The sequence below is a fragment of the Kwoniella newhampshirensis genome, chromosome 4 (genome assembly GCF_039105145.1).
Source record: "Kwoniella newhampshirensis strain CBS 13917 chromosome 4, whole genome shotgun sequence".
Classification (NCBI taxonomy): domain Eukaryota; kingdom Fungi; phylum Basidiomycota; class Tremellomycetes; order Tremellales; family Cryptococcaceae; genus Kwoniella; species Kwoniella newhampshirensis.
Genome location: NC_089958.1, coordinates 1,081,320 through 1,104,358, shown reverse-complemented (window position 1 = coordinate 1,104,358; position 23,039 = coordinate 1,081,320). Strand labels below are relative to the sequence as shown.

The following is a 23,039-nucleotide window of genomic DNA, read 5'->3' as shown; positions in this document are numbered from 1 at the left end:
GCCGGTCACGTTCGAGACGCACGCAGATCCCGTTCGTAAACGTCTGGATAGGATAGGCCAATATCGCTATCCCGTAGCAGTCACTCAGGTGATCGTGCGACCCACCATACACCGTTTGGGTGGCTGAAAGTAGCACATGGAAAGACCAGGTGTGATTCAGTTCATGACGAAGTGTACAGTCAGGTTCTACACCTCCCTTCTTTGTGAGTCTCACTCCTGTATCGACACCGTTCCATGCACAAGTCTCAGCGTGGTGACGAGGATTGCAGAGGGGTCGTCATGCTGACCATACGTGCTTGCCTGGTTGCCCGGCGCCCATAGACACCTACTCCTACCCGCTTCCGACCTCTCCTCTCGAGGTAGAAGCTTGAGATCTCTTCCTCACCATCCTCTCAAATATCATCCAACATGGATGCCTTTTCCTCGTCACCCCTCATGGAGTCTTTCCCCTCCACGAGGTTTCCATCTCCGGTCCCATCACCCACTCGTACCGACACCGACTTACCTATCGAAGTGGACCGATCCTTCAATTCATCCATGTCACTCAGCGACACTTCGCCGTACTTCTCCCCAACTCCTGCCATGTCCAAGATGAGTACACTTTCCCCGCTCTCCACCAGGACCACCGCTGCATTCCTCTCTCCTTCGCCCGTCTTCTCCCTCAAACCTCGTCGTCCCGATCCTGTCCCCATCCAAAGCCGGCCATCTTGCTCTCCCTCAAAGCAGGGCATGAGTAGTATGAACGAAACCACCGGAGTTATGTGTAGCCGACCTCTTGGACAAGGAAGAGCTTTCGGCAGGGAAATCTCGACGAATGTGATGCAACGGACTGCGGGTCCCGCCACAACTAAGGCTAACAAGGGGAAGATGTTGCCTCCTGCTCTGCCGGATGGGAAAGCTATCACAAGACCTAGGGGCGGAATTCCTATGCAATGGACATCATCCAACGAAGAAACTGGAAGACCCAAAATGGGCCTTCAAGCCGGCATGATGCGGAGAGAGGTCAGTGCAGCTTACGTTGCTCAAGTAGCGGTTGACTGACAGTGACTCTCAATAGACTGATCCGGTCATGGATTCGTCGCCGCGCTCGGTCTCGTCCACATCGATCGGCGATGAGTTCGGCATGGACATCGACTCTCCAGCGGTGAGGTCTCGACGCTGCTCTTCCAAGAGCCACTCGCCAGCTTTCAGCGGGGCAGCATCGTTTTCTGGATCACCCGGTCTCGGATCTTTCTTTTGCGACTCTCCCGCTGCTCCCTCTCAAGCCGCTCCCGCCAAGCGACGTAGTCTTATCACTGGATCTCCTGCATCCCCTTCGTCTGGATCGCCTTCGGCGAAAAGAACGTCACATGGTCTCGGTATGACAAGACCGCCTCTCGACAAGACTGCTTCGTCCAGTGCCATGCTCTTCGGCGGTAACCGATCCAACACCCTTGTCAGCCGCCGACCGCAACAGTTCAAGCGACCAACGCTCGGTCCTCTTGCAGCCGGCTCGTCCAATGAGGCACCTCAACGTACAGCCTCTGCGGTTTCTGCCTTCCCCATCCTCTACGGTCCTCCTAAACCCACACTAGGTCAATCGGGTACATTCCCTCGAGCGGCAGTAGCTCCTATGCGACGAGCTTTCTCCGTCTGTGATCAGAACATGGCTCACGAGACCGAAGAAGACGAGAGTGAATTTGAGGCCTCTCCATCAATGGCTGGAACTCAAGCGGAGTATGCTCGACGGTACGGATCGCGGATTGATGGATCTCCAGGTTGCAAGCCTGGGCGTGCTTCTATCGCTGCATCAGGAGAAGGTGTAGCGAGCCCCGCGGGTGTCAAGAACAAAAGGCCAAGTCCCTACGGTCCCGGAGGTCTACCTGGTTTTGGTGACAACGAAATGGATGGAAAGATCCTGCCCTGTCACAAAGTCAAGGAAGACGGCTTGGTCCGGATCACCCCCGATACAGTGAGTACACGTCCACTTTAGCAGATCAGGAATTAACTGACAGAATGATACTAGCTCGACGATCTCCTTTGTGGCAAATTTTCCGACAAGGTGAAACGATACCACATTATCGATTGTCGATTCGATTACGAGTACGCCGGCGGTCACATCGCTGGAGCCATCAATGTCAAGTCGATGGACGCATTAGACCAGCTGCTTCTATCCGAGGCTGCTGGAGTTCACGCAAATGGTGATGCTTTGCCCGTACCCAGCCGCAGTGGAGAGCTTGGAGAAGGAGAGCAGGTCGTACTTGTCTTCCACTGCGAATTTAGTGCGAAGAGAGCTCCGACTTTTGCAAAACACCTTCGATCGCGAGATCGACTGATCAATAACGCTTTGTATCCCAGGATCTTCTACCCAGAAGTGTACATCCTGGAAGGCGGTTATTGTGGGTTCTACCAGACTCAGCCAGACCAATGTGATCCTAAAGGGTACACACCCATGGATGATCCCAAACATTGTGTGCGACGAGACTCGGATCTGCACGACTTCCGAAAGTTCAGTCGAACGCGGTCCTTCACGTACGGCGAGCAAGCTCCTCCTCAATCCCGCGCGCTTCCACCATGTCCTCCCCTCGCTTTCGCTGCTGCATCGGCCGCCACTGCTCGTCGTCACGGTTCTACCATCGCCGAAGAGGACCATGAACACGAGTCATCGCCATCGCAAGCCGACACCAGCGCTGAGTTCGGTTCTGGCACGGAAGCGAGTCCTTGTGCTCGGGCTGTATCTATGAGCCAGCCGCCAATCTTCGGTTCAGCTAAATCACGGGCACTCGGACGAGTCGGTTTCGCCCGTGTCGCCTCTTACGCAGGTACAGGTATTCGACACTGACCTCTGCAAAATTGGCACTACACGACCATAAGTGTCTTCGCTCCCCTCCTTTATCCCCCTCTTCCCCGGCGGCTTCAGCCTGGGTATCTGTCTTCACCCTTGATATCTGTCCTCACCCTTGTTATCTGTCCTCACCTTGATATCGCGCCTCATCGCCTGCTGTTCCACTTGCTCTAGCATTGCACAGTGCCATTGATTTCTCTTAGCATCACGCATCATTTTAATATCTGTCATTTGGAGTATTGGACATTGTTTGTTTGCTTCATGCTGTTCTGCGCCTGCTGGGTGTTTGTCTATCACTTTTACCTTTGTCTGTCATCGTAACCAACTGTAGCTATATCTTCTCCCACGGCCGACGTTCCTTTGCTTCTTGTGCATTAGCTTGCTTTGCTGTCCGCTTTCTGCCCTGCTTTTTGCATTCTCTCCCGATGCTTGCTTTTCATTATACTCTTCCTTAACTTCCGTGCATCTTGGGCATGTCAGGCTTGACTGATTGACCAAAAGTATACAGTACCTATCACAAATGCATGTGCGTGATCGTTTACCAGAACTTATCCACGCATTCGTCCAGCTTCCTCTCCAGATCCAATCCTATCAGGGTGTCGAGCAACTTGACAAACTTTTCCCGATTTTCATCTACCAAGGCGCTTAGCTCATTCGGACCTTGACATTCCGTGATGAGACCGAACGCTCTTGCGTCGTCGAGACATCTTTTATCTGCAAAAGGGAATACTTCTGGCCATTGTTCTTGTATCCTTCGCAAGAACACGCCTACTCCGATAGGACCTATCCCCTTTATTGATCTCAACATGTGACCCACTCTCTCCTGAGCGTCGAAGGTCGAAGGTAGATCTTGGATAGCGCGTCTTATCCCACCTAATTCGTCCTCTTCTCCAGGTCCATTCAACCCTCTGACACCATCCACCAGGTCTCCCATCTGTATCGCCGTCTTGTCCTTGTGTTGAGTCCTTGCCACCCAGAGACTTTCCAACCGTCTCTCTTCATCCGCATCTTCCAGCTTTTCAAAGATCCCAAAATCGAACGGTGGATTGAACAAGGTACATATCGTCCTGATCCCCAGTTTGTGGGAAAGCGGCTTCGACAACAACAACGCCGAGAGAAGGCATTGGAACGGGGTCAGCTTCGAGTGGGGATATCGAAGCAATCCCCCTTCCAGTCGTTCGTTCTCGTCCTTGGTGGTGAAGTAGGGGGATTTCGTGAGTGAAGCTCGGGCGGATTTCGATGGTTTGACGGGCGGTTTCGGAAATGGATTGGCGAGTTCGTATGCTTCGTCGGATAACAACCATTCTAGGGCTGCAGCCTTGGACGAAGCGGATTGTGTGCCGGTCCGAACGGGTCGAGGGGGTGCTGCGGCTTTGCCTTTGCCTTTAGCTTTCGGTGATTTGGTGGTTTTGGTGGGTACGGAAGAAGAAGATTCGTCGGAGTGGTCTCCATCTGAACTGAGCGGTTCCGCTTTGGCTGCGGCTTTTGGTTTCCCATTCGACTTGGTGGTTCTGGCAGCCGTAGCAGGCTGGGTGTGTGTTATGTCCGAGTCTTCTTCTCCTTCTGAGTCTGACTCCCCGGGCTTGTATTGCTTGACATTGGCTTTACCGTTGGCGGTCTTGCGCGACTTGGCGGTTTTCGAGGGGGTCTCCGACTTGACTTCTGGAGATGCAGAGATTATGGGTTAGCTTCGAGATATTTCATTATGCAGCGGTGTTGCGGTGTTGACCTAGCAAGCTACTCACTCTTCAACTTTGTGCTCTTGACTGGCTTGTCCTCGTAGTCCGACGCGGGAGACAAGGAAGACGAGGAAGAGGAAGAAGCATCATCATCATCATCGTCATCGTGCTTCCTCTTGACGCCGTTTGACTTTGTCCTGGGTGGCATCTCGGCTTCTATCAATGGAGTTCGTCAAAGACTACTTGGAGGGGCGTGTTTCTATTGATTGAGACAGGCAGAGTCACAGGTTGGGAAGAGTGTCATTGGGCAAAGTCACAAGGCATGGGACTTGTCGTTGTTGTGATCTTGATGTTCTCGATTATCGCTGTCGTTTTCTGATGATCGACGCGCGACGTCATCTTTGATTTTTCACTCGGTTCTTCTTCCCATCCGTGGCGTACCACCGCTCAGGCTCGAGTGAGTGTTGCTTTCATACAGCAGTCGGGTTTCCATACGTTTCCTGACCGTGCAAGGGAGGGGCACGACAGCGACTCTTGGCTGTTGGATGTAGGCGTATCTGACTGCATAGCTGCAGATCACCATCTGGGCCAAGGCACGGTCTCCGCGCAGGTAACCTTACTGCTGAGCGATTCGTCTTGTCTGTGTGGCAGGCAGCAGGCAGACGAGTTGCCACTCATCGATACAACAATGGGACCAGCGAGGCTGGACACCAGCCAGTCCTCTCAGCACGGTTGGCAGAGCACAGCACGAGGGAGCGAGAGACGCCGATTCGTGTCTTGGGGTGAAAGTTATATCAGACCTGCTTCGTATTCGACATGGTTGGAATTTTCTCTGCTCAAATGAAACGCGATCGACAACCATTGCAATTGATTGACACAAGGATACAATATGGCACCATTCTCACCTCTGCCTGCGACAGCGCACACCCGCTCTCTACAATCTCATCAACCGTTCCCACATCTCTTCGGCCAAACACTACCTCACCATTCACCCTCTCCCAAGCCAAAAGCGAACAAATCACGATCTCACCCTCCTCAGATCCTATCCCACGATCGTTCAATAAACTCAGACTCCAAAGCGAGATCATGTATCAGCCCTCCGTCCACTTCTATCTCGACCAATTTCCTCCCACTCCATATCAGAGTTCTCAAAGCGAACATCAACCCACACGGTGTATCTTACGGAGTGGTCATGTGTCTCTTCATAGCGGTGTTGTGGTTGATCGCGGCATTCAGTGCCGCTCAGATGTCACTTGTCTTACCTTCGGAGATGACTCTGATGCAAGATATGATGATGATGGAGATGGATAACGGGATGGTCGAGCTTGATGGGTGGGAGTTGAAGTCGTGGAGAAGAAATAGGATGAGTGATGATCTACAGCTGGAACAACAACGAGTCGAAGGCATGGTCAAGTCGGAAAGTCTTGCTGAAAAGCGGAAGATGAGGAATGAGGTGGTGTTGGACGTCTTGAGTAGAATGAGGAAGGAACATTTGGAGACGACCAGACAGAAAGCAAACAGTCAGGACGAGGTCATCGAGGACGAATCGCAGACACAGCCTCCATCAGCAGTCGATCAGGTTCAAGATTCCGCAAATACACAAGGTGACGGATCTGGGACAGATGTATTGGGATCGATGAAAGAGACTCGCCTTGGCGAGCCTGACCCGTCTACTGAGAACGAAGACTTGCCCGATAGTCCCGATCAACCCAGCAGCACATCGTCGCCTCCTTCACCACAGGTGACACTGCCGGCCGACCTGGTCGACTCCTCCACTGCTTCGGATCTGGGAAAGAGAAGCCCGCACAAAGACGTAGAAGGAGAGAATATGGATTTTGGACTGTGAGAGCTGGTGTAGCATTTACTGCACAATACAAGGAAAGTCTCCCATATCATGAGACGCAAAAGGAGCAGTATAAGTTATGTATGGTTGATGTACAACATAGACCCGAGCATGGAACGTGGCCAAAAGCGTTGCAATCTATTCGTACTTTCTGACCATCTGACAAGAGATGATAGGACTGTGAATTTCAGCGGTATGATCATGAGATCCATCTCGATCCCCTAGATCCATGCCACACTCTCGTCTCGCCCCGAGCTTGATCACCCAGACTTGCACTCCGTATTCTCCCTCCATCCTTGACCATCTTGGCCGGCGAGAGGACTCGATACAAAGCGCCTCTCACCTGGTTCTCGGCACACTTTCCAGCTGAGGACGAACATACTTTCTTGTTTCCAGACCGAAAGGTGAGATCCAGAGAGAGGAAACGACGGCTGCGAGGCGATCGTACTTGTGAGGGAAGGGGGTTTGGTGTACAAGGGGCGGTGGAAATCTCTTGCGACGCGGAGCAGGAGGGACAGTCAAGCTGTCTCATGGAGTCATATCAGTGGACGGATCATTCTGAGGCTATCAAGCTTAACATTGAATGGAGTTGCCCCCCGTCAAGACATGGGGCATGTTTTTTCTGTGTGGATGCGCCACTCACATATCCTTCACAAGCACGACGAGAACACACTGGACATATCGTGTGACCCGATACCACTCCCAGCTTCTCGTCGATGCCGGCCTCGAGACTACAGACAAGAAAGTCTGAGGTCAACTGCCATTGTAAGGACGACATTGTGGCAACAGGAACGGGAAGGGATTCTGCTCACTTGATGTTCAAGCATCTAGTCCCGTTGTGCAAACTTGGCATTAGCGTCTGTCATCTCCAAGAGGCGCTGCGCTCTTTATTTGAAAGGATTGGGAGACTCACAATTGACAACGGAGAGAATATTCTCGATGCTTGATCTTCCTGGACTCCAATCCCTTGGACTGGTCTACCTGTGCCTCGCTTCTGATAACTGAGGGTGACCTGTCCATCGTGTGAATGATCGATTCTCCCCTCGACTCATCCCTCCACCCATTCCAGTCCGGCACGTTTCGTAATGAGGCCCTAGTATGATCGTTCGTGCAGTCCGGATCACCGAAAGCCAGATCAGGGTTCATCACTCTATATCCTCTCCTATATTCGTACGGATAAATCTCTCCTTCGATATCCCCATAGTAGGCTGCTTGATACCGAGTGCAAGTTCCAGTCCGAGATCGACCTCTCATATCAACTTCGAGTACGTGATTCTGCTCCCTCTTGTTTGAGCAGTACATCTCGTATGTCGGTATATCTGCCGAGTTGGTCCAACTGCTCGTGGAAAGTGTATACGTGCGGTGATCGTCGTCTTCGTCCATGATATAGAACCGGGGTCGTCGTCTCTCAGCGGATGATTCAGAGCCGTAAGGATTATTCCGGTTCTTGTCGACTATTGCTGGATAATGTACCAAGGTGGGTAATTGCTTTGTGGTCCGAGCAGAGTCATTTTGCTTTGAATCTTTGCAAGATTCCGAAGCCGGGGGAAGGCACAGATCCCAGACATGAGGATGGGGCGAAAAGGTCGTCGAAGAAGACGAGAGATCTTCGAGGAGACTTGAGCATGGCGAATATTCAGAATCGAGTAGACCGACTGTCATTCTTGGTTGAAAAGATGTGATGTCGTTGTTAGGGGGATGTATGTTCAATGCGTTGTAGCACAGCCTCTTGTATCCCCATCTTGCCGCTGTAGTACTTATACTTTATTGAATGGGGGGGGACAGTACAGTACTACTGTTCTGCCAACTTCACGGAGACTAAGTGAGTGGTAGATCTACCTCAAGCATTTATGAAATGAGACACGACTTAACCTTGTCTCATTCTTGCACGTGAGAGTGCACTCACACCTCAGGGGAAATGCGATAGGAGCAGAAGGACGTACGCTGCAATGGCAAGCAAGTTTGAGTTGATCAGTCAGACAAAGGGGCAGACACGCCAGCGACCTCACTTTGTGAGACAATCATGTGAACTGGAATGAGGTCTGGACCATCTGGCTGGCTTACGAAGCCCTACTCACGCCAGAACAAAGTGTGAAGTGGAACTCAAATGGTACATCATGAAATGGATGGACTACCAAAGAGACACAAAACGACGAGAGTAGTCGACTGAAAGACCAGAATATGCGAACATGTTGCGGGAGATTGTAGGATCTTGTCAGGATTGGAGATTAGGTCGTAATAATGTTATGCAAATCTATTCCGAGTCAATGATCATGGGTTCGTCAGCTGTCCCAGGCGCTTCCGATGGCGTGGCGCTTCGAGGCGCAGTTGAAAGTGGAGTTCGGAAGGCGGCCAGAGGGGATGTCGGAGTGTTGCTCGAGGTCGGGGCCGGAGCCGGAGCTGGAGGTGTCACACCTACAGCAAGCTACTTTCAACATTAGCGGTGTCGGTAGCTCCGAAAAAGTATAGGCTTACCCAGGCATCCGCCCTCACTTTCCATTGGCTTTCCTTTGTTTTCCCCTCACGCACAGCGACCTCTTTGATCTTTGCCTCAATCGCCGCCTTCGATGCGACACCTTCGAAATGATCGCGGAGCTGCGAGACCAGGTCGGTACGAATCTTTGTGTTGCCTTCGACGAGGCGGTAAAGCTCGGCGAGATGATTGTGAGGGAACGCGATCTTCGGCCCATTTGCGCGCGAGCGTATTGGAGCTGTTACAGGAGCAACGCCATTTTGGGCGCCTTCCGAAGGGATTGCAGACGCTTTCCATTCGGAAACGTTTGGCAGCTCCTTCGCAGGGGTCATTGTTTCTGTAGAGAGCAGGCATTTGACATCGAGACTCGCTCCGATGACGGTCGTGCTGAAGGAGGGTTTGAGATTTTGCACAGGCTCGCTAGATCTGAAAGTGAAAGGGTCGATCGCGATTGGCGTGTCTACGTATATGGCCCTCAGTCAACCATTCATTCGAGATCCATCTAAAACTCACCATTCAAAAGCTGAATTCGATAACCTTCCATGCCTTCGCTTCCTTCCTCCCCAATCTCTTGCTCCCACAAAGGCCCTTTCCATGTCGGTGTAAGCTTTACTACCTTTTTCGGTACGTCCCGCGACTTCTTCACCACTCTCATCGGGAGTCTCGTCTGATCTGTTGTCGCGAGTGCAGTAATAGCAACTAGTCCATCGGCGTCCTCCAGCTCTCCATCTGCTGGTGTAAACTCAACGTCTTCAGCATCGTCGAGCCAGTCGTCGAATTCCCCCTCGTCCTCGTCGTCGACATCGTCGTCCTCGTCATCCTCTTTGGGCGCCCCGTCACCGAAGTCATCCACATCTTCACCACCTTCGTCATCCTGCCAGTCGTCACCAGAATCGTAAGAGTAGTCGAAAATGGGATCTCGACCGAAAGGTGTCCGAGGTCCAACCACGAGTGATTTCTTGGTAAAAGTCCCTGGTCATTTGCTTGTCAGCCAGAGGCCACCCCATTCCTTCAGTAGCTCGACTCACCACAATACGGTGGTCTTGTCTGCTGATCAAACGCCAACGTCTTCCATGGAAATTTGTGTTTGTTCCGCAACTGGTCGAGCACTGTCCTCGGATCTTCCGCTTCCTGCACTGCGTTCCATACTTCGGCCACGGTCCCATGTCGAGGTACTGTTTTCAGCCCTCTAGGCAAATAAGTTCTCGATGGCCTTGTTCGACGACCGTGTCTCCGTAAATGGTCGTCAAGAAAATCTGTAAAAGGTCAGACTGTGACTGATGTGCAGAACACGGCAACGAGCGTACCTCGTGGCTCCCAAGACTGTACCTCGGGCGCGCCTGCTACACGCCATTGCTCGAGTTGTTCCCCAGACACACTGCTCTGAGTGTCGCTGCCTTGAGACATGCGCCGCGGATTGTGCCACTTATTGATTTCTGCGACATGAACATGCGGTCTTTGAGCCATGGGTCTGAATGTCTTGGTGTAATCGCTGACGTCCACTGGTGTGGCAACCTTCTGCTTGTGGGCTGAGTTCGGAGTCAGCACGACTATAAAGTGAGTGAACGATGCGTTGGACATACTCGAAGGGCCCGCCGGACTTGCTCGGCTTATTGTTGGTGAAGAGGCAGGTTTACTCTTGAAAAACATGCTCATAGTCTGTGCTTGCTTGGCCATTGCCGCCTCCTTCTTCTTCTCCGCACGCTCCTTTTCCCTGATACGACATCGCGGTCAGACAACCGTGCGTAGCACCGCAGAGACCGACTCACGCCTTCTTTTCAGCTATTGCTGCTCTTCTGGCCTCTCTCTCCTCCCTTCTGATCCGTGCTGCTTCCTCCTTTGTCTTTTTGTCAACTCGGCATTCGCTTGGATAACGGATTGCAGCTCACTTCTTCGGGTGTCATTTTCGCCTTCTTTGTGGGAGACGCACTGCGACGTGAGTCAACAGTGTTGGCGGTCCCTTCTCTGCTCTTCCGTCTACCGTCGGCTCGAGGAGATTCCTATTATCAGTCAGCTTCATTCGTCGTGATGAGGTATCCTTACTCACCTCTATCTCTTTCGTTTTTCTTTGCTTCACATCTTTACTCGGTGTTCCACTCTCAACGGTCTCAACTCTGTCGACCTTCGCTATCTTCTCTGGTCGATCTGGCTTTTCGACCTTTTCGCCTTTGTCTAGCTTATCTCCTTTGACCAACTCCAGCTTTTCGATATCGTCCAGTCCTCTCAAGATCTGCACACATCTTTCTCGAGCGACTTCTCGCTCTCGCCTTCGAGCCAGTAGCGTATCGACCTGGTCTATAGCGTAGAATTTCTCCAGGTCATTCGCTTCCCAGCATCGTATTTGGAGAGCTGACGGTATCTTCGTGGAAGACGACGAAGTGGAGGGAGTGAAGTCGGATGGGATAAAGCCGTACTGTCGCAAGGTAAAGAGCTTGGGGATGATCGGTGCAAGTGCGTCGAAAGGTAAAGGATCTATATAGCTGTCAGCTAGCACAGCAAAGACGCAAATAAGGTATGACATGCCTTGGCCGCCTTTCACGATGTCGAGGGAGGATTTGAGGTTCTTCATGAATAGATTTTCGTTGCTAGATGAGCTGAGTCGAAGAAATCAGCTCGCATTCGTCGTCTCCGACTCATGACTTCCGCTCACAGCTCATGTCCAGCCATGACAATCAAGTCAAGGTACTCTTCTGGGACCGCAGTCACTTTCCTCCCTGCATCAGCTTCATCAAGGAGGAATGTCTCGAATTTGAGCAATCCTGTCAGAAGGTAACCCATCAGCCGCCTACCACTGCTTTGGTCGAGGCACTCACGACGTCTGGGAAGATTTCGGATCAAAGGATCCTGCTTGAACAGCAACTTGCGCCCTCTAAGCTCGACCGAAGCTGATGGTGTTGCAAAATTGAATATGATGTCAGCCGGACTGCAAGTGTAGCCCACGGTGATACGAACGATCCGTTTTCGCTCTCTTGTCCACTCCAAAATTCTCCTTTTCGTCCGTGGTAAGCTGATTTGAGAAGACCTCTGAGGCAGAGTCAGCTCGTAATCGGTCATAGGCCCAAGGGAGTGACCTAAGGAATCAACGACAGCCGTAGCATGCCGTCTTCACTTTTCGCACAACCCTACAAACACCAACTCACCTTCTCCCGCCTTGCGCTTCGACCCCGCTGGACTCGGACTGGGACTATGAGAGACATTCTCAAGGATCATATTCGGTGCCATGGGCTCAACAGATCTCGTCGATTCCATCATACGATCTCAGAACTCTCTTCGACGCAGATCTGAGTGATGTGTCGGGGATGGCGATCGATGCGTTGATATGAGATGAGCTCAATGAACATTACGAGTTGGACGCGCTTCCAATTCGAAATGAGCAAAGTCAACCAGGCGAGGCGCGTCGCATTGCGGAGATACGCGGTGATATCATACTTTATGGACCTCATCGTGACATTTGTGGCACTATCCGACCGCTGTGATAAGTGGGTCGCCTGAATAACGTCTATGCCAAGTTACATACACTCTGAACGATAAGGACAAATGTGTGTCGCACATCGGCCGGCTTCTGGTCAACTTTCAATGATTAGCCTGGTTCGGTATAGGCCGGACCTTGTAAGAAAATAGGGGTGAGATAGATCGAGGTGGAAGTCAGCACCCGGGATCTGACGTTCACATAATTCAGGCATCACTCGAGAAACGTAGTCATATCAGGTTGCATTACATCAGCTTGAGAGCACCTAGTCGTGGTCTCAGGATCATCTCTAAGTGTGATGTACGTCCTACTGCCTTCAAAAGTCCTACTACCTTCAATAAAACGTCATCCACCCACTTCGCCATCGGCGCCCATTGCATCGGGTTCAAAACACATCGTGCTGTCCCAAAAAGTCGTCGGACGTATGTCTACGGCTTGTGCACATCATCGCCTCCCCCTTGTGTAGCGAGTGTGGCTTTTGCAAGCGGGTTCAATCAATGATTTGGGGCTTGCACACCTATGGGGCATCATGTAAAACAGAGAAATTTCGATATTCCTATTGTCCTGTCTATTTGGGGAGGAAAAGAAAATGGAACACACGTGTCAGGAGGTGTATTCCTCGATCCACATGTTTCAGGTTGTTCGCTTCAGTGATTTCGACCTGCACACGGAGAAGAGATGGGATCACTGAAGCAAAGGTTTGTTAGGCTTCTGGCACACATCTGAATGAAGCCGTGAAGGCCGCTGTGTCTGACCCAAAATGCGAGATGAACGTTTCTGTTGGCATGCCCAGACGCGATGTTGACGAGATTTGCTGGAGAGCACGTTCAAAAAGATATCAAAAGTTTAAATCACGCCTTTCTTGATTCATGTCGATCTGAGCGAGTACAAGCATGAATCGTATCGAGGGGATCGCCCGGGGAAAAAAGATTTTGAAATCCAGGGCGGCATCGGGCAAAAGGGGGATGCAAACAGGTGTGCGTCATCTCAACATTTTTTTCAACCCTATGGCGTAATCCCCGAAAACCAAACTTGGACACAACGGGGGTACCTGGTTGTTTTCTAGATTTTGTAATGGGGCATAAGAAAGCGGATACAGGCTCGCCGCGATGTTTTGTATTGATCCATTAGCGGATCTGATGTTTTCGTTTGTTTTCGTTTCGAGTCATAACTCGATTACTCAACTGTACAGGTGAGTTATCTGCCTCTGACCGATGGCGTCAACTGCTCTGTTATTTTTCGACAAACTGCATGGTCGATAGCATGATCAATCCATTCTTTTCGCTTTGCAACTATTTCGATCTGTGCATATCTCATCCTCTCGACCTTCTGTCTATTCAATTCATCCCGCCTGAATCCGTCTCATTCCGACCGATAGCAGCATACCAACCAGGTGAGTGAAGAACATGCGGGAATTTCGGTCTCTTTCACGCGCTTTTCGCCTCGGTCATCTATCTACCTCGAACGTGCGAGACAGCCACACATACAACAAAAATCACATCCGTTGTCGATTCTCTGGTTGAGGGACCCATCTCTTCTTGCGTGAATACGTGTAGAGTCAAACACGGGCAGGAGTAGTTTCGATGGCGTCAAATGTCCCTTATCCCTCAATACGTCTTTTCAAGCATTTGTATCATAGCAGGTCGTTACCCCGACCGTTCAGTCCTCACTCTCAACGAAGTTTCCTTCCTTTCCCCATCTCCAGAGCTATATATATAGTCTTTTGCTTGAGTCCCCGATCATTTGCTTACTCGGTACTTGCAGCTCGCTCTAACAGCCTCATTCTCGACCATACATATCTTTGCTTACCCTCCTTACCTCGATTTCAATTTCGGCCGACACACTTTGCCACCTCGCCGCCTGTGTCTTTCGATCTCACATCTCCTTTCATCACTAGGCTCGACTAGCTCATCGCCGCCCAGCTCACCAGCCCATTCCACACCACGCACATCGGCCGGATCATAGCTCAATCTTCCTTTCATTTCTGTTACGCTCCTTCATTCTTTCGTTCCGAGGAGAAAACCTGCGACGAGTAACAGATTCGCCAAGTCGGATCTCTTTGCACCTTTGAACGCAAGGTGCTGCTGGAGCGGCCTTCGTCATACGTTTCCATCTGAAGTTCACTCGTCCGTTCTGGTCGGAAAACATTCCTTGCTGCAGCGGGGTGAGAATCCGAACGGATCTTCGTATCAACGTTTCAGGCGGAGAAGGTCTGGGAGTCGGAGCGGTATTTGAAGTAGTGAAGAAAGTTCTGTACTCAGCTCGGCTAAATTTCTGAGGTATAAGAGCAGCGACCTTCGTCGTATTGGTGAGTTCTTCTTCCCCCATCATTTCCAGTTCTATAAAAGAATAGCATTAGTTTGCCTTTTCTTTTTCGCACCTATACGAAGACCACATATCCCATTCTCCCCCTTCTTGCCAAGGCATAACTATTTTGCTGACATTCCTGCTGAACTTTTCGCGATGACCAGCCATCAGCTCTGCGAAAATTGCGGTCTTCGTCGTGCTGCCCCTATCATTCTGCAGACCATGTTCGAAGAGGATTTCGAAAGGTGCTTCATCTGCCAGCAGCCTTGCAAGGGGTAAGTGTATTTTGATATCCCTTACTTTAATCAGACTAATCCGGTATCATAGGCTGTACTGCTCTTCCGAATGCCGACTACGGGATCAAGGAACGTTGTCCAACACAGTCCCTGCCCATTTTGGCCCAGCGAAAATCACCTCTCAGCTACCCCCCTCGTTGAGCCCTCACGTTCGACCAACAAACTCAGTTGGTCTTTCTCCTCGAAACCCTCCCCAACACCGCTCTACCAGCAATGGTACATCCTCTGGCTCCTCTTCGGTCAGCTCGTCCCCTCTTCAATCACCACGAACCAACGTTTCCGAGGCGGACTCGCCGAAGAAAGATACGTTCAATCTCCCTCCTCCAGCTTACCCTTCCAAGCAAATTGGCAACATGTCTAATTCAATACCGATGAAAATTCCTGCACTCGTTCCTCGGGCAGTTCCGACTTTGCCTTCTAGTCACACTCCTGGTTCTCATGGCTCGACCATCTATCCGACTGGCGCTTCCATCGACACTCTTCGATTTGGGCGGAAACCAAGTGCGATCAACAGCGTTACCTCGCCCAACCTGCATCCTCGATGCGCCTGCGGTCTACCAGCCGGACACAAAGGTCGATCCGCAAGCAAGGATCGTGCAGATCTTCTAGACTCCGGTTTCTCTCGCTTGAGCCTTGATCCCGTTGTTGTTGCTCCTTCAGCTACAGGTCGGTCTCTTCGGAACGTGTCGGAACCTGCTATTCCTCCCTTCCGCGCCTCAGGCAACACGAGAGTCCAATCGGACAGTGTAACACCCGAACCGGTTGCCTCTGGATCGCTGCTTTCTCGATCTCGATCTGATCCTATCCCACCGTCCCCCAAGGGTCAACGACGTAGTGTTCCTCCCGCTCCAGTCGTTGCTAGTACGGTCAATCAAAACGTCATCACGCCCAGTCAGCGACTTTCCGCAGTCGCTCCTGTGTCTCCAATCTTCCCTGTCAATGCCTCCGTATCTCGATCTACCCGTATAAGTCCCAACGCTTTGGATGTCACTCCGTATGAGTCTCCCAGACGGGGTCGAAGTCGAGAGCGCCAAGAGCACCAGATTGGCCAAATCACTCCCAATGCAATTCTTAACCCACCCGCGGAGAGAGAACAAGCTCCTTCAAGATCCCGAACCAGGCAGTCCTCTCGACGTCGATCGGATGATCGGGAGCGGGAGCGAGGCCGGAAATTTGAGTTATCTCGGGACCGAGAGAACGGCAAAGGGCGTCGATCTCCGAAGAGGGCCGACGTGCCACAGATACTACCCAGCTGGTCTCGCCGCACCTCTATGTCGGATCATCGACCGCTTGGAGACGGTGTGTCGCCAGCGATGAGAAGGACTACGAGCGGAGAGAAGAAGACCAAGTCGCCGCTGAGTGATTATGCAGGACGAGACGAGGCGGAGGAGCACTCGAGGAAGAAGGAAAATTTGAAAAGGGCTACAGAGCAGCTTGGCCAGGTGTTCGGTGTGGCGGCGGGTTAGATGGAAAACGGATAGGGGAAGAAGGACTTGATATAGAAACAATCGCATTCATCGCACCATAAACACATTTACACACGCACGCACACAACTCGAACAAGGATCAGTACACACAATAGCATAAGCAGGAAGGAAAAACACACATTGCATGGCTGGAAACATCAAAAGAGGGGAAGAATATGAATGGAGAGCAGTACAAGTATATACATATTCTACGCAAACCAAAACAATGCATAGCTATGTTTCACTTGTGGTATGTCATCCAATGGCATAGCGTCTTTGTCCTCTGTATTTCTCTTGTCGACTTTTTTTTCTGATTCTCCATTTCATATTCATCTAACCTGATCTATCTAAATCTGAGCTGTTAATGACTAGTCACTCTGATGTGAGGTACGAGTTTGGCTACTGTAGGATAACCATTTTTGCCCAAATCTTCTGTCTTTTCCTCCTCCTCTACTGGTACATTGTCTTCTTCGTCACCTTCGAAATGCAGATAATACTCATCAAATGCTCCCAAGTCTGCCGCATAGCCATCGGGATCCCAGATGGAATCGCAATCCACATCTTGCACATCCGACTCCATCATCATCGATACATTCGAAGATGGAGCGGAGATATATGGATCTGACTCGAGTTGGTGTTCCTCGATCACCATTCGTTCGTCGTCTTCTAAAGCCTGTTGACTCATGTGTGGTATGTGTGGTTGACCGGAGAGAGGAGGAGGAGGAGGAGGAGGAGGAGGCCGATGTTGAATCATATGAAGATGCGACAGATAAAGCTCTAATTGAGCCTGTCTCTCCACAAGACCCCTGATCGATTCTCTACTATTCGTTTTGACCAATTCGTCATCTCGCTGCTGACCTCCTGGATTGTGATCCGCGTCTTCGCCTCTGAACGCTCGTAGTGCAACCTTCAGATATCCGCCCGACATGACTTCGGATCGTCGAGCGGGTGAACCGGTGCTCGAGGCGCGTTGTGATCTACCCCGAGAGAGTAATTTCGCTGGAAACGAAGTCGATCGAGGTACTCTACGACGCCCTTGGTCTTGAACTCGTTCCACCTCTTCCATATAAGTCTCCTCGTCACTCAGATCTGACTGGTCAACTTCAATTGACGCTTCCGCGTCTGCTACGAGTTTTTCGGCCATTAAAGCGGCAAGTCTCATCTCCTCAGCTTCTATAGCCTCTTCCTCTTCTGTATTACCGAGCACTACCGCAACTCCTCCCATTGGCATCTCGGCGATATCCGCCGAAGCTGTCATTGTTCTCAAAGCCTTGATCACCTCTTTACTAGGCTGTAAGCTCATCGTTCTCCCCACAGCAATCCTCAACAGATCGTGCTTAACCGCCATGACTCCTTGGCTCTGAGCTCGCGCTCGTCGAGTCTGCATTTTGGATACGGGAGTAGGTGAGTCGGAAGGACCGGGGAAGTGCGATCGAGGATGCGCATGGGGGAGGAAATGAAGTGGTGGAGGGGTGCTGAGAGCATGTGGCGTTTGTGGGAAAGAGGTGGAAAGGATCGAGAGTGCACTGAGAGAAGAGATGGAAGAACGAGCAGAAGCAGTCGTGTATGCGGACGAGGCAGCGGAAGTGGTGGAAGTTACGGAATCTCGTCGAGGCGTCTCCATGATATTGGCCTCTCGTTCTCGTAAAGAGCCCCGCGTCGATGAAGACGTGAGTGATTCTTCTTCTTCGATCGGTTCGAGTGTCGGAGCGATCGATACGGCTATTGAACTTCGTGCGGAAATCCGACCTTCGTCCTCGTCAAACTCCTCATCGCTGTTCACGCTTTCTATCCCGACTTCCATCAGAGAGGCAGTCATCACCCTGGGCAAAGGCAATGCACTAGCTCTCCTTCCTCCGGCGTCTCCTTGAAAATGCACGACATCGTCCACATGCATCTGATCGACGAAGCTCACTCGTCTGTGCCCACTCCCATTCCCGCCATTAGGGGGAGATGCCCTACCGTTCTTCCCATTCCCGAAAAATATAGAGGTCGGACGAAGTGTGGTTCCTGTCGATAAGCTCCCTGATCGAGGTTTGAGTCCTTTCTCAACCACGTTTGAAGCCGAGAACATCTGAGGGTCTTTTTCAGTTTGATATCGATAATTTGACAATCCACCTTCCTGATCTTCGTCGAAATCACCGTCCTCGCCTGTGTGCCGGTGTTCTTGACCACGAGATCGAACTCTTCGACGACGATATGTCAAGCCTGCCCAGCCTGCCACTCCCAGTACCAGCAGTCCGAGTATGACGGACAACGCCGCAATAGACGGAACTAACAAGTCACTATGGTCCATTTGAGGCTGGGGCGACATGATAGGCGATCCGGTCCCAAGTGTTGGACTGGCACCTATTGTCGGTGAGCTGGACGGAATGTCGTTAGCCACCAGCATCGTCGACGTGGGGAGAGGATCATCGAGGCCTAACCCGAACCCTCGAGGCGCCACTCCCGATCGTGTCTTCATTTTCTGACGAAGATGTTGCGTTGGCGAGAACTCCGCTAAACCAAGATCCAACTGCGGGGAATTGAGTAACGATAAAGGGTTGTTGGGTGTTCTGTCATATAAACTAGGAGGGAGTGTGGCTGAGGGAGCAGAAACGAATCTCCCTCCAACACCTAGTGATCGAGGTCCTCGATGAGACCGGGGCGGTAGATGGGGAACGTATGCAGGGTGAGTGTTGGTCGGAAGAAGAGGTTGAGATGGTTGCGAGCTGTACGACAAAGGTTGAGTGTCTGTCTCGATTGCCCTGCTGGTGAACCAGCAACTTACATGACAGACGTGCGAGCAGAGTCAAGTCGCACAGTGCCCATATCGAAACCCAAGCCGACGATACCAGACATGCTGAAGGTAGCGAGGAGTCGTTGTTCGAAATCGGTAGCAATTTGACACGACGCAACGAATCGTCCGGTTGCTGGACGAGAGAAGCGATCAATAGGATGATACAATGAGAGGGCAAGAGAAATCAGAGCGCTGCTCTGAGTATTGAGGCAATGTGAGATCAGTCAGTGTCAAATGAAAAGTAGCGAAATCGAAATGTGCGAAGCACGAAGGTTTGACAAGAGGAAGAAGCATCATCAATGACAGCGGGTCGACCAGCTCAGTGCATACATATGAGGAATTTCGGGCTTCTCTTCATGGTGTGTGAGGTACTTCCTGCCTCGTCATGTTGCGATATTGACTAGAAGAATGCGCGGGTCAGTATGTGGGCTTGAGTCGAAAAGTGAGCCTCGATGGTGGACGGATTCTGCCAGCAGACCAGGCTGGCTCTGACATTGAGTACAGATATCTCGATTCTGCCAATGGTAGATGGCAGGTTGAAAAAATTTGCTGTCCATCCTCAAGCTAAACGGATTGCTTGAGATCCACAGCCCGGACACGCCAACTCATCTTCGCCGACGGTCTGGTCCGTATCTGGCTCGGTTATGTGCCGGGACCGCCGAGGATCGCCTTTTCCGTTCTGCTTGGTCGAGCATCCGAGCTCCCCCTGGCAGATCCCGTGAGTGCGGTGCGTCCATGTCACCTCTATCTATCCTGCACAGATAGGCGCCCATCCTCTGTCAGCATGGTGGACTATATCCCACTCGACAATTTGGGGCGATTCATGTGCGGTTTGCAATATCCGAGTTGCAGCAGATCTCGTTGCGTGGTGTCGATTGCACTCTCGAGCCTGAGTCTGCCGCTCCCTTGACTGCCATGTCGAGCACGGCAGCAACAGTACTAGAGCAGAAGAAGCCGTAGGGGAGTGGAGCTGTTGTCATGCATGAGCCAGTGAGGACAGGGTCATTGCTGCTGACTGATCCAGAAGACTCGTATGGTGCAGTGCGTGTAGACGCATAAACCCACGCGGTCCACTCCCGGATCCGAGGCATCAAACCATTTTATTGATTTCTTATCTTTCAACTTGCACCAACCGTCCCACCAACCACAGCTGACTCGATTACACCACATCCCACCTTTCCTTCTCTTTCACATACACACTCTTCCTCTTGAGAACCGTCGTAGCTGTTTGTTTGGCCTCGAGGTAATCGTAATTCATCTATACCCACTGACACACTCATCAAGGTCTCGGTGACCGGTGTCAGCGTCCAAGATGAAGATCGATCAGTCTATCCTCTCGGCTGTCCCAGAGCTGGTAGAGGTCGCAAGGAGCAGCAAAAAGAACAGGTCGGTTCCGAGCTCTTCAATTCTTGCATACTATCCGCGTCGCGTAACACCTGGCAGCTGACGATGCGTACATCATGCACAGTCCCCCTCCATTCATTCTTCGACATACGCTGTACTTCCTACCTCTCTTGGTAGTCATCTCGATAGCCATCTTGATCCTCTCATACATCATCCCTCGGTTATACAAACTCGTCCGAAAACTCTTCACCTCGAAACGATATCAACCCATCGCCCTCGCAGACGATGATGAGGATGTCGACGGTTCTGAACTCCCTCCTACTCCGGTCACCATGCCTTCTGGCGGGTTCATGTCAGACTTCAGAGCCCATATCCGGTCCATGAAGGAATACGGATCGGTCCTCTTCGGTTTCGAAGTCCTTCGAACACTGTGTCTTGGGGCGCTCTTGGGCCTGAGCGTGTATGCCGCCATTCAGGCCGAGTCGCCGGACAAGAAGAGTTCGATGGGTCTGCTGGAGAATGGTGTCGAGGACATGGCAAAGCATTGGGGAAAGAAACATGGAGAGAAGAAGCATCACAAAGGGAAGCATAACAAGTCGACTCTGGATGAGTATTCGAGTCTGGAATGGGGGGAGTTTGGGGTCTGTGGCTTCTACGTGAGTGAAAGATTGCATCAACAAGTCCGATCCCATGACGAGAGTAGCTCGCACCCATCTCCCACACACACGGAGCTGACCGACCATCAGACCTACACCCTGATCATCTCTTTCCTTCTACTCACTTTGCGACCCGCTACCCCACTTCGACGACATCTGATCACTCATCTTGACATTCTTCTCCTCCTTGGCTTTGCCCTCTACGCCTACAGGGATATTTGGCCATTATGCACGTTCAACCTCGTACCAGCCGACATTGCCAACGCTATCACCTGGTCCAGAGTGGCTCTCCTTTCCGTCGTTGCAGTGGTGATCCCTCTGATCCGACCTAGGACGTACATTCCGGTCGACCCAGCAAACCCCACGCCCGAGGAAGACATCCACCCCGAGCAAACCGCGCCATTGCTGTTCTACGTTTTCTTCGAATTCATGACTGGCTTGGTCTTGAGGGCGTGGAAATCTCCTGCTCTACCGTACGAGCAGCTTCATCCCTTGGCTGACTATGATCGTGCCGAATACCTATATAAGGTGAGCTAGTGATGACCTTCTTATTGGTTCGAAGACTGATCAGACCACTATACTCAGCAACATATGACCGAACTTGATCCCATTCGTCGACGAGAAAGAGGTCTCAAGGATCGTAACCTTGTGATAAGCTTGGCTGTTGTCTTCAAGAAGGAGATCATCATAGTCGCGGTGACAGCAGCGCTATCGGCTATCGCTGAACTGTCTGGTTCGGTGGGTATCAACCAATTGCTCAGCTATCTGGAAACCGATGGTAAAGGACATACAATCAAACCTTTCGTCTGGGTTTTGTTCCTCTTCCTTGGACCGACCCTGGGATCACTCTTCATTCAGTTTTACATCTTCACCACCACCAGAGCTTTAGTGCGAAGTGAGGCGCTTTTGACACAGTTGCTGTTTGATCATGCTCTCCGACTTAGGATGAAGGATTCTGTGGACGATGAGGACGAGGAAAAGCCGGAGACCATAAAGGATGCTTTGCCCGCCATCAATGTCGAGGAAGTCGTCGATCTTCCGCCTGGTGTGCCGACCGAAAATCTCGTCAACACAGACGACTCGAATGACAGCACGGAAGTTGGAAGCTCGAGCGGATCTAATCAGGACAAAAATGCCGAGCAACAGGCGGTAGATCGCAAGGCAGCAGCGGATGACGAGGCAAACAAGACCAAAGGGCAAGGTTTGGCTGGAAAAATCAACGTCCTGATGGCTTCTGATATCGAGTCGGTTATCGAAGGTAAGCTAGATAGCGAGCTCATGTACGTTATGAAGCTGACTCGCAAATCAGGACGTGACCTCGCTTTGATTTTCGTCTATACACCAATCCAGTTCGCGCTGTGCGTGGTCTTGCTCTACAAAATCCTCAGCTGGAGTGAGTGTCAGCGCAGTCGAGCCGAAAGTCGGTATTGACTTTGATTTTAGGTTCCTTCATTGGCATGATCGTCATGGCCGCCACACTGCCTGCTCCTGGTCTGCTCACCAAAATGAGCGCCGATGTACAACGCAAGAGAATGTCGGCTACTGACTCTCGCGTGGACACAATCACGGAAGCTATTGGAGCCCTTCGTATTATTAAGATGTTCGGTTGGGAAAACAGGATCAAGCAACGGGTCGCAGCCAAACGAGAAGATGAATTGGACCTTCTATGGAAGAGACGACTGTTGGAACTGTAAGCGTTTCATTATAAACTATTTCGATCGATGCTGACCTTATCGTAGCGCGACCAATCTGTTGAACATCATCCTTCCCGTGTTGACAATGACCGTCACCTTTGCCATGTACACACTTGTTCAAAAGCGACAGTTGACCGCTGCCAAAGGTGAGAACCTCAAGCTCATACAGAAGCTAATCATCTTATAGTCTTTACCAGTATGACCGTGTT

The 23,039-nt window shown here is 51.3% G+C and overlaps 7 protein-coding genes across 7 annotated transcripts; 4 read left to right on the top strand and 3 right to left on the bottom strand.

Moving 5' to 3' along the window:
• Window positions 1-408: 408 nt before the first annotated feature.
• On the top strand, window positions 409-2,821 carry IAR55_002392 (uncharacterized protein; the record flags this gene model as incomplete). Its single annotated transcript, XM_066945506.1, has 3 exons — window positions 409-1,002; window positions 1,058-1,951; window positions 2,006-2,821. 3 exons carry the CDS (start codon window positions 409-411, stop codon window positions 2,819-2,821), a joined length of 2,304 nt encoding a protein of 767 aa, XP_066804195.1.
• Window positions 2,822-3,362: 541 nt separating this feature from the next.
• On the bottom strand, window positions 3,363-4,711 carry IAR55_002391 (uncharacterized protein; the record flags this gene model as incomplete). The annotated part of the gene is made up of 2 exons (XM_066945505.1): window positions 3,363-4,486; window positions 4,570-4,711. 2 exons carry the CDS (start codon window positions 4,709-4,711, stop codon window positions 3,363-3,365), a joined length of 1,266 nt encoding a protein of 421 aa, XP_066804194.1.
• A 681-nt stretch (window positions 4,712-5,392) lies between these two features.
• Window positions 5,393-6,349, top strand: IAR55_002390 (uncharacterized protein; the record flags this gene model as incomplete). Its single annotated transcript, XM_066945504.1, has 1 exon — window positions 5,393-6,349. The coding sequence occupies one exon, from the start codon at window positions 5,393-5,395 to the stop codon at window positions 6,347-6,349; it is 957 nt and encodes a 318-aa protein (XP_066804193.1).
• A 2,251-nt stretch (window positions 6,350-8,600) lies between these two features.
• IAR55_002389 (uncharacterized protein) lies at window positions 8,601-12,041 on the bottom strand (the record flags this gene model as incomplete). Its single annotated transcript, XM_066945503.1, has 14 exons — window positions 8,601-8,771; window positions 8,822-9,279; window positions 9,333-9,791; window positions 9,848-10,075; window positions 10,127-10,348; window positions 10,403-10,533; window positions 10,589-10,656; window positions 10,709-10,819; window positions 10,867-11,291; window positions 11,343-11,413; window positions 11,470-11,578; window positions 11,633-11,704; window positions 11,760-11,843; window positions 11,960-12,041. The coding sequence occupies 14 exons, from the start codon at window positions 12,039-12,041 to the stop codon at window positions 8,601-8,603; spliced, it is 2,691 nt and encodes an 896-aa protein (XP_066804192.1).
• Window positions 12,042-14,817: 2,776 nt separating this feature from the next.
• IAR55_002388 (uncharacterized protein) lies at window positions 14,818-16,357 on the top strand (the record flags this gene model as incomplete). The annotated part of the gene is made up of 2 exons (XM_066945502.1): window positions 14,818-14,870; window positions 14,923-16,357. 2 exons carry the CDS (start codon window positions 14,818-14,820, stop codon window positions 16,355-16,357), a joined length of 1,488 nt encoding a protein of 495 aa, XP_066804191.1.
• A 361-nt stretch (window positions 16,358-16,718) lies between these two features.
• IAR55_002387 (uncharacterized protein) lies at window positions 16,719-19,198 on the bottom strand (the record flags this gene model as incomplete). Its single annotated transcript, XM_066945501.1, has 2 exons — window positions 16,719-19,068; window positions 19,128-19,198. The coding sequence occupies 2 exons, from the start codon at window positions 19,196-19,198 to the stop codon at window positions 16,719-16,721; spliced, it is 2,421 nt and encodes an 806-aa protein (XP_066804190.1).
• A 1,250-nt stretch (window positions 19,199-20,448) lies between these two features.
• On the top strand, window positions 20,449-23,017 carry IAR55_002386 (uncharacterized protein; the record flags this gene model as incomplete). Its single annotated transcript, XM_066945500.1, has 7 exons — window positions 20,449-20,522; window positions 20,605-21,136; window positions 21,227-21,664; window positions 21,722-22,394; window positions 22,446-22,529; window positions 22,580-22,826; window positions 22,876-23,017. 7 exons carry the CDS (start codon window positions 20,449-20,451, stop codon window positions 23,015-23,017), a joined length of 2,190 nt encoding a protein of 729 aa, XP_066804189.1.
• Between the last annotated feature and the right edge of the window lie 22 nt (window positions 23,018-23,039).